Source organism: Anopheles darlingi, chromosome 2 (assembly GCF_943734745.1).
Source record: "Anopheles darlingi chromosome 2, idAnoDarlMG_H_01, whole genome shotgun sequence".
NCBI lineage: Eukaryota > Metazoa > Arthropoda > Insecta > Diptera > Culicidae > Anopheles > Anopheles darlingi.
In genome coordinates, this window is record NC_064874.1 from 18,219,592 (window position 1) to 18,229,591 (window position 10,000).

General features: G+C 51.8%; 1 protein-coding gene across 1 annotated transcript in view; it reads right to left on the bottom strand.

Moving 5' to 3' along the window:
* The window catches only part of LOC125951862 (basic proline-rich protein), a 10,072-nt gene extending 9,493 nt beyond the window's left edge, over positions 1-579 (bottom strand). Inside the window, exons 1-2 of the mRNA XM_049680946.1 lie at positions 565-579; positions 1-297 (exon numbers count right to left, since the gene is read on the bottom strand). The exon at positions 1-297 is cut by the window's left edge and continues 1,462 nt beyond it. Coding sequence (XP_049536903.1) covers positions 1-297; positions 565-579 — 312 coding nt within the window. The remainder of the gene's footprint in view (positions 298-564) is intronic.
* Between the last annotated feature and the right edge of the window lie 9,421 nt (positions 580-10,000).

A 10,000-nucleotide genomic window follows, 5' to 3' on the forward strand; every position in this document is an offset into this window, starting at 1 on the left:
CGCTGGCTGTGGCTTCGGTTTGAACTGTGGAACCGGCTGTAGTGGAAATTGTTGCGGTGCTACCGAGGATAGTACAGGTGCTTGGGGAGTCGACGCTAGCGGTGAAGAACCTAGTGCTGGTTTCTGTAGAGAAAGAAGATTGATTGACGATACCGGGGCTGCTACTCCTACTCCTGCTACTGCTGCTGCTGCTGCTACTACCGGTGCTGCTGGTGACGGTGGTGTGGGTTGGTTGTTGCCGAAGAAGTTCGACGAACTGAGCAGAACCGATGGTTTTGCTTCGGCCGCAGCGAGTTTCTGTATTGTTGGTATGGATGGAAGAAGATCAATTATGGAGCAAGCTCACCGCCCCCCGGGCAAAAATCCTACAACAAATCCTACGATCTAGCGGGGCTAAATGTCATTATTTTTGCTTTGCAGAAAACAGTATTTTTTTTATCGTTTGATCGGGATCGGGCTCATCGTTGAAGGGGCCTCTTGTCTCTTCTCGTAGTCAGAACCAATGACCATTGTCTCGCGCGATAAACGGGACGTGACGCCAACACGCCTGTTTTGGAAGCTTACCGGTTGCAAGTCCATCTTTAAATTGTGGCAAAAAGTTTATGGACGAACGCAACTAGCACGGCGCTGTGGGGAGTATATCTGTCTGACGTGCTGTGGCCGTGGGGAAGGCCTCTGCAGATCCTATATCGAGCTGGTGGGGAATGAAAGGTAAAGGAGGGACCCTTTGTAGGCGTCGATTGGATTCGCTTCTCTCCGGGAACTTATCCCGCTATAGCCTATAGGTGTTTTGCTAAAAACCGGCCGCCCATCAGCCTAGCCATTTGGTAGCCTAGCCTCGCTGGCTGGCCTCCATAGCTGTGCACAGGTGTCACTCACTCGACCGAAAGCCCCAGTTCCATTGTGTAGGACAGGTTAGCTGGACCTCCTCGAGCTGCACGGGTACCATCATCATACTGCTGAGGTCAGACATTCGGTTGACGATTCGGTTTCCGTGCTAGAGTGCGTCCACCGTTAAGCCAGGTGGACCAGGTGGGACTACACGTGGCAATGTACAAGCATGACGACACAGGAAGAAAAAGAAACTATGCTCTCTCTGTGTTTCTCTTTCTAGTTTTGGTCTGTACAAAGGGTATATACAAGATGTAGATATCCATCGGTCTCCTGTAAGAACCGAAGGTACCGATTTACATTACACTGCTGGCAGGCTATATTACTCCAAACAATTTTACTTTTACAACTACATGCTCCTTCAACACACTCGTAGGCTGAAGGATACGGTCACTATTTACAGTTCAACTTACACGCGATTTTTGCAATTCTTGGATTGTGTCGTCACATGTTGTGGAGAAATGTTTCAAGAGCTACTGTATTCACAACATATTGGATTAACTACAGCTAAAAGTCTGATGTGCTGAATTGAAATCCTACCTACAGGCTGCGGAAAGACAAGCTAAATATGTTGTCTCGATGAATACAATCCCTTGGACATAATAGAGCGTTGAAGTGCAGCGGAAATTTAACCAGGTTTGTCGATATCGACGTAGCCTACTCTACTCTACGAATGTTCGGTATTATAGCTGGATAGAGATGTCGTTAAAGAAATGTCAGAGGTTTGAATGAGTTACAAATTGATCTTGAACTGTAAAAAGTCTTCTGAAATAGGATCTTTATACTTGATCTTGCCCCATTGATTCCAAGTGATTGGTAGATCTTCTACGTCCCTTTTCAATGGTCTCCTTTGACGAACATTGTCTGCATCGACAGCATAGTACAGAATCTGGGTCGATGGAAAACGTATAATCCATTTTGAAACAGTATTCTGGTGGGTTCATCCCGGCACCACAAGCAGGCAGCAACTCTCTACCCCCTTCACCGCAATGATAAATCGCGTCACAAAAAACCAATAACCCATATCCTTCCTTCTCTTTTCTGTTTGCGAACCGAAACCATCATAGGCCTGCCTGTGATGCATTAACTATTCAGTAGCAATATGGCCAAGGGGTGTATGGGTCTTTCTCGCTCTTGAAACTAAAGTACCATCCGAGGTTAATAAATACCCGATACCAACCCACCCATCCCAGGAATCGAAGGCCGCTGGTACTGCCTTCGCCATCCCTGCGCATCATTTGCACGAAGCTCAAACTGGGACACGATACAAGGTTGGGATTGACTGCTGGGCGATTGTCATTGACATTATTACCTCGCTGCGCGTTACTGGTAGATAGATGCCCGGTGCAACGAATGCTGGTCACAATAAATTTATCATCCTTCGAGGTCTCCCGGAGGCCGAGAGGAGCTAAGGATCGGTGGCAGTGTGGCGTGTTGCAACCAAATTCACCATATCCCCAGGATCCTCGCTGTCCTCGAATGCTAACCGCGGCAACCAAGACCCCACGATGTGTGTCCTGGGCAATCGCATAATTTTGTGCCCAACGGCCCCCGCCTCGTCACGCGGAATACCCGGGGTCGTGCGGGGCGAGGGAAGGGGAGTGTCTTTCGCCAAATTTGGCTCACCGCGACGGCGGGATCGTTCAAGTTATAGAACCCACTGGACTTGGGTGGGTCTGGAGCCCTAGGCCGTCCTGTCACCAAAAAACCAGGCGGTGAAGGTTCGTAGTACAAACACGGGCGTACGGATGCGGATGGGGTGGGCGCCACGGCTTGCTACGGTGTATGTTTGATCAATTGAATATACATAAAATTTATGCAAAGTGGAAGTCATATTTTTATGCGAGATAATAAATGCTCCTCCGACCTCCGTCCCACTCCACTTTGCGAGGACGGTGTCGTGGGTGTGGTGGGTGGGTGGATTGGCAAGACGACGCCAGGTGACGCGAGCTATTCGATTCCGCCACGCGGCCATCCGCACAATGTGTATACCGTGATGGGTTTCGGTAAATACTGCACGGTGACACGCCATTCTGGAGGAGTTCTTACCGTCCTTCCGTTCTTCCTCCTTCCTGCCCATCACTTCACCGGCCGCCTAGTAACAGCCACGGCACGGTAAGGTGCTATGACTTGTTTGCCCAAGCCAACTGGGATGTCTTCTACACCCAGCCTACGGGCAGCGGAGGAAAGGGATGTACCACAGCGCTGTCAAACAGTGCCGTCATAGTACCAAGTAGGCGGTGGCCATGTTATACGGTCGGAGCATGTGGGAATCTCGAAGGGCAATTGTTTGGTTGGAGCATAAAGTGAGTAACAGACTGAACCACACGGATCCACATACACACGTTACTGTGCTGAACCGAAACCAGGTGCAATCCAGGTTCCAGATTGTGCCAAGTATGTTTTACTGCCAGTGGAAAGTCCCTAGAGGTAGAGGTGTTTAGTTGGTGGCACCTTTTTGAGGTTATCTCTGAGCCAGCGCCTCGGCAAGGCAAGCCAAGCATGTAGTGTGTGGTCGATTTTTTGGTTTTATGGTCGCAAAAGCGCGACTGAAAGGCTATTTCACGCCCTGCACCACGAGCGACCAACCTCAGCTCCGGACATACGGACACCGAAAGGCCATCCTCTTCTCGAGGAAGGGGCAAAGGAAGCAGAGGAGACGCAAAAACGCGGACGAGCGAAGTTTGCAGTTTTCAACGGTTCGTGGCAATTAACCGCGCGGATTCGCGTAGCGCTGTTTGTGCGCATTAGTATACAAAGAATGGCCGCCAGCTGCCTTGCCGCTGATTTGGCGCTTTCACCGTTTGGTGTGGTGTGGCGTGACGAGCGTGAATATTTATACCGGCCCTAAGATAGGTGAAAAAAGGTCATCGAGTTCCAGCCCAAAGCTTTACTGCAAAGTTTGGCGCTCAATTAGGTGTAGCAGAGTGCGGTGTGAAAGGTGTAAAGGATATGCGAACCCAAAAGAAGCACATGGGGCGGCGGCGGAGAAGTTGGGCAACATTAACGAATCAATGCAACGCCTACTTCTCGTGTTCGGCACACGCGGCACTTTGTTGGAGTAAGCGGTCGCTTACCAATTCTGCCTTAAAGGAAGTGTTGTCTTGAGTGGTTACTGAGTCGACCTTTTGCTGCTAACGCGCACACACGCACACACACATGCACATACACACTTACTAACGCACGGGCTTTGTGGAAGTGGTCCTAGTCACCCGGACTAACACTAGCACCTCGCACCGGGTAGTCTCTAGAGGAGTAGTCGACCGTCCCGCAAAGAAGGTCACCGGCGTACCTTTTGGCTTCTTGAACGTCAAGCACACGCACTAACTCAATCACACGAACACATGCTCAACGACACACACACACGCACACACTCGCACACAGTCACAATGAGAAACACGGCCAAGAGATGGCTACTATGTTTAGCGAGCCCTTTTGCGCTTTAGGACCTTTCACGGCAGGGGGGTGGTGGTTTGCTTCAGTAGGCCGCACGGAGCACCGTCCACTCACACACTCCATCACACCCTGTACCACAACGGCGGCCTCATTTGCGGCCTTTCGTTGACTTGTGACACACATCCTGGGGTAGGCGGTGGTAGCACGCGACTATCACTTAATTAAATCGGACAGGATCAACACACGCGGAACACAATGCGCTCGGCTCTCGTCGAACTGCGGCAAGGCCTACTGCCTGCTCCGTCGCGTTTGCTGCACTGTTTGGCGCTTCTTCAATTCCATAACCGGGATCGGGAACGGGGTGTTACGTGGCAAGATGGACCCCCTAGCTTTTGCAGCCCAAACACTCACACACATAGTCTCGCACACAAAATAAGGAGGAAGGGTGCAGGAGCAGGTAAAACACTAGCAAGCGGAATTACCAAGCGGTCGGTATCGAAGGCACTAGAGGATAGATTAAGCGGAACAGTCTGCCCGACTGCTGACTCAACTGTCTCAAACGCATATCCGTCCGAAACGAAAAGGAATAAGAAGGGCGAGTAGCCAACGGTGTCCGGACTTCCGCGTTTTTGACGCGCTGTACAAGGAGGGGGTGCCAACGAGACAACTCTCATACGAACTGCTGAAAGGGGTCCGAAGGTATTTTGCAAATAAGCAACCCAGACCACGCCAGGTCAGTGTGGATGGCCTGGAGGTGAAGTTACTCCATGTGTGTGTATGTGTGAATCTGTGCGTGTGTGTGTGCAGGGCAGTGGAGTCCTTTACCTGCTCGTCCGGGCGCCTACCGAGCACGTCGTCGTCGGATGTCCTCCCGGCGTCGCCAAGCTTCGAAGACTGAATGTCTCGGCCGCGGTCGCGCTACCTTTTTGGGGGAAACTTTGTTTGCGGCCAGCAACTCTAAGGATACCGCTCCCGCGTTACTGGTCTCGCAGGACTCGGAACTCGGCTTGGCGTCGGCGCAGAGCCACACAACATTGCAACCGACAATCGGGTTAACCGAGGCAACCGAAGCGACCTCCTTCTACCTTCGTTTTCTTCTTCTTCTTCTTCTTCGGGTCGGCGACTCAATCAAAACAAGCCGGTCTCGGCCATTTCTCCGATTGCCTATGGTACCCCCCGGTATTCGGCGAGGTGGGACTCCCGCTGCTTCTATCGGCACGCGAACACCGACGCTAAAGAGAGAGAGACAGAGACAGATTGGCCAGGAATGTTGGAAACTAAGAACTTGTCCACGGCACAGTGATGGGGCATGGTAATAGGTGCATCTAACCGCCTGGAGTCGGATAGGGTGACCAGCTACGGTATTTCCTTTTTGAAAACCGGGGAGATATACTATTTCTGGATAAGTCCTTTCAAGAAGCGATTGTCTAAATATCAATATAGTTAATCTAACGAATCTACTACATCTATTGTCTTCTATCGTAAGCTTCCGCTTAATCAACATTGCTCTAATTGGCGTAAATGTCAGCCTGCAACGAATCCCGGTCCATTAGCATTCACTGATTGCCCACTAATAGTCGTCAACTAATCATGGACACCAGGTGATTCGATTGTCTTCCCCACGGGCCATTAAGGGCACTGGGAATGTCTGAATGTCCCTCCAGAAGGACCATATATTAGCTCCCACCATAATTCAGGACTCTCCCGTTCCTCCTTCCGCTGTGCAAGCATAAATCGTCGGCACAGGGATGCAAAAGTTTTCGGCGCAAAATTATCAAAACAAAAAGTAAAACTGGGCCACCAGCGCCTTTTTCCGGGAGGAGGAGCTCACCGGCACATGTCCTGGCGTGTCGGGAGATGTATTATGCTAGCTAATCGATTAGTTTCGCTTGCTCCATCAGCCCCACCATTTAGCGTCGCAAAACAGGCCAGCGTTTTCCCTTTTTCTCCCAAAAATGGGTGTACTAAACGCGAACTGGTGCCGCTCCCATGGACGCAGAAAACAGATAATGACTCCGTCACGCAACAGAATGTGCCTTTTTTTGGCGTGGAAGGGCTTCCGTTGTTTTAACAACGAATTTACAGCGAACCGGAGCCGGGGAACCGAAGCGGAGAGAGAAAGAACCATAATGTTATGCTGCTATGTGGCCGAACCCGTTATGCTACTGCCACGGCCCAATGCTGTGGTGTAATGTTGTTCACTTTGCCAACCCCCCTTTGGTCTAATGCCGAGGATGCGTCGTTTAATGTGGAGCTGAAATCAAAGTTTGGTGGAGCTGAAACTGAAAATTGGGTTATGGAGTGGCATCAGCGGCGGACAGGTGCCGTGTGAGCGTTGTAATGTGGAACATCCTTTCGAGATTGGCCAGGAATTACCTCCCAACATTACGGTTACCTGAAAGGAGAGAGAGAGAGAGAGAGAGAGAGAGAGAGAGAGAGAGAGAGAGAGAGAGAGAGAGAGAGAGACAGAAACAACTCGTTAGAGGTTATGCAACAGCGTAGGGTACTTCGCGTAGGTGTCCCCCCCGGCTTAGCTTTTGCAGATTAAAGAACAAGCCCTAATGACCAGACAAGGCAGCACGCCGGCAGCACCAGCCCACGTAACACGCCGCACGCCCATCAGCAACCCCGTGCAATCGATTAAACTAATGAACGTTGACGTCGCCGTACCGCCCCGGGGGTAAGGCGAGCCGGACGCCACGCTTATCGGCAACTAACGATCAAACCGCTCCCTTCTCTTATCTGCTATCATACGAACGGCTTATGAGCCGCCAACTAGTACCGGCGATGAAGAAATCGATTTGAAGAACTATTTCTGTAATACTTTCTCTCTCTCTCTCTCTCTCTACACGGGCACACTTGCTACCCACCCCCGATTGGGGAACGATATTCCAGTGATATCGTCGCGTCGTGGCCAGCTGCCAGCAGAGGTTAATGCTAGCAACCGACTCCGTCTCTTGTCTGTAGGCATGCTCTTGTACTAGATAGTTATCCTCGCGAAGGGGTTTGCACTTCCCGGCGGAAGGGGCTAAGCCTATTTGTTGCGCTCCACCAACCACCAGCGAGTCGGTCCGGAACTGGACAACCGGTCGCAGAGTTAGCACGCGGTGGATTCACTAATTCAATTACTCGGTGAGCACCAAAGCACACCACTTCCCGGGGTACTGGGTCTACCCCCGAAAAAAAAACACCTCACCACGAACCCCACGGAACGAGTAATTACCTGAATAGCGCTCCGCGGTCAATTGCTCGCACGGCTCGACAAGTACCGAACCGTCAGAGAAACTCGCAGAAACACCCAGCACAAACCACACAGCGAGACCACAGCGAACGGATACACGACGGTTACAAATTCGCGACAAAACTGGCGTGCCTGGGGCCGCCATTTAGCGCATTTGGCGTACCGTCGCCGGTAGTCGGACCGCATCGCAATTCGCGTTTTCGAAACAAAGACCCGAATCCGTTCCGGAATCCTTTCGGCCCACTCCCGGCCCGGACGGGGACGGGGGGACGGAGATAGCGATCAGCGCCTGAAGAAGCGCCTGAAGCGCGTCTTCTCTTTCGCGCCCGGCACGCACGCATTCCGCAGCCACTGTTCCGTGTCTTGCGCTTGGAATGGTGGCCGCGAGCGTTTAGTGCAAATCAATATGTTGCTTCCATGCCCCATCCAGAGTGTCCATGTTCCACCGCAACAACCACAACAACAACCAGCGACCCAACCATGGCATGGCATGGCATGGGCACGTGCCAGAAGCCCAGTCCTTGTGGCTGTGGGTCGGAGGGGCTAGAGGGCAACATGTGGACTTAGCCCACTTCCCCTCCCCGCCCGCCCGTGTGTATGTGTGCGCGCGCCATGCTATGCCACGCTCATTAGAACTTCATTTGGAGTTCGGATCCAAGTAGTGCGGAATGGGTAAGAGAGGAGGAACCGACGCGCATAGCAAAGTAGCATAGCAACCGTCGCTTGTTTTCGGCAATAAACTATGCTACTACTACTGCTCCACCGGGCAACTTGATTGTCATTAACAAGGAAGTTCATTCACCAAGTTCGGTGGGCGAACTCTCGTACCCGGTGAGAGGCCCCGAAGAAGGGCCTTTCGCCCAAACAAACATTCCAGCTCCAATTTTTTTTTCGAATGCTCAGCCGCTTTTGAACCAAACGGTTCCGTGACACCGGTGACCTCCGCATAATCGCATAACACCGGGCGCTTCCAGTTCGTTCGCGCTAGACGCGCTAGTGTCGTCGGCGATTGCAATCTACTGCTGATAGGCCGCGGTCAGTTTGCTATCTCCGGTGGCGGCGCTCAAGTCCGCGCACCCCTAATCAGCACATTTTATCAATTGCACCGCCCCCCCACCGGTGTAGACCGGTGTCCACATCGCCCTACATAGCATGCGGGCGTTTGCGCATCATATTCCATCCGCTCCAGTTGCTCGCTATTATGCAGCGTTACGTCGCTTCATTCCAGCGTATGTGCTCCATTTCGGTAATAAATAATTATTAACCCCATAAATGGATGTAGAAACAGAGGCCTAAATAGAAAGAGAGAGGAGAGAGAAGAGAGAGAGCTAAGTACCTGTACTGTGACGCTGTCTAACGCTCGCAGCATCCGGTAGTGCCGCTCCTGCTGCTGCCGCTGCTGCTGCTACTGATGCTGGTTGGCTCTCGCTGGCTACGGTCGCCATGATGGTGTCTTGGCTAAGGATGGTTGGATACGGTAGCACAACAACCGAGACACACAGCCTCCTCTTCCTTTTCCTGGGAGATCTGGTTTATCGAGAAGGGGGGGACACGCTTGCGAGTGTCTGTGTGTGCGTTTTGGGGAATAACGCTGCGTCACAAAGGACGAAATCTGAACCGCCAGACAGACGAAGGTACAGACAGACAGAGAGAGAGCAGCAGAGATATCCGGTAGGCTCGTTTGCTCGCTCGCTCACTCACTCGATAGAAAACTCTAGATTCTCGACGCCACTTTTTCCCTCCTTCCAATCGGTGGGGCCTCCGTTTTTTTTTTTTTTTGGGAGGGTGATTTGTTGTTTGCACCTTACACGATTAAGTGACAATTATTTTTTGTTTTTATACACAGCGTCGTCGTCGTCGTCGTGGGCCACTCCACTTTGGCGTCCTCACTAGCACCGTTCGATTGTCAGCGAAAACTATTTTTAAATTTGCTTTCCTTTTTCGATGTGGGGACACCTTGCTGGCGGAGGTCGCACGGAACACACGGACACGGGCACGGACACTCACATGAACGCTCTTCTCGGGGTGTATGCTAGCGGTCGTCTCCTTGGAGCTCGAGTCGCAGCTGGTGTTCCGCTCTTGTATCCTTTGGTAAGATCCGTTTCACCGGATTAGCGGGTAATGAAGACCACTAGACACTTCGCTAACCAATCTTCTCGCTAACCAAACCAACGACGACCGTTACTCGAGTACGGCGGGAGGGCGGAAACCGTTGTCGGTGTACGCGCCGTAACAGATCTACTCTCGAGAGGGCGACCGAAAGACGCCAACAATGACAACAACTAGCACTACCACCAGTACCGCCACCACTACTACCACAAAGATTCACAGCATCCGCACAGTACACACACGGTGGGGCCACGGGAGGACCGAACTACACCCTCTACGCGATGAATCGGTAATGGCGTGCTGGGGGAGCTGTTCTTCCGTTGCGATGCCGATGATATTTTGAATTTGTTCAGCGTGGCCGTG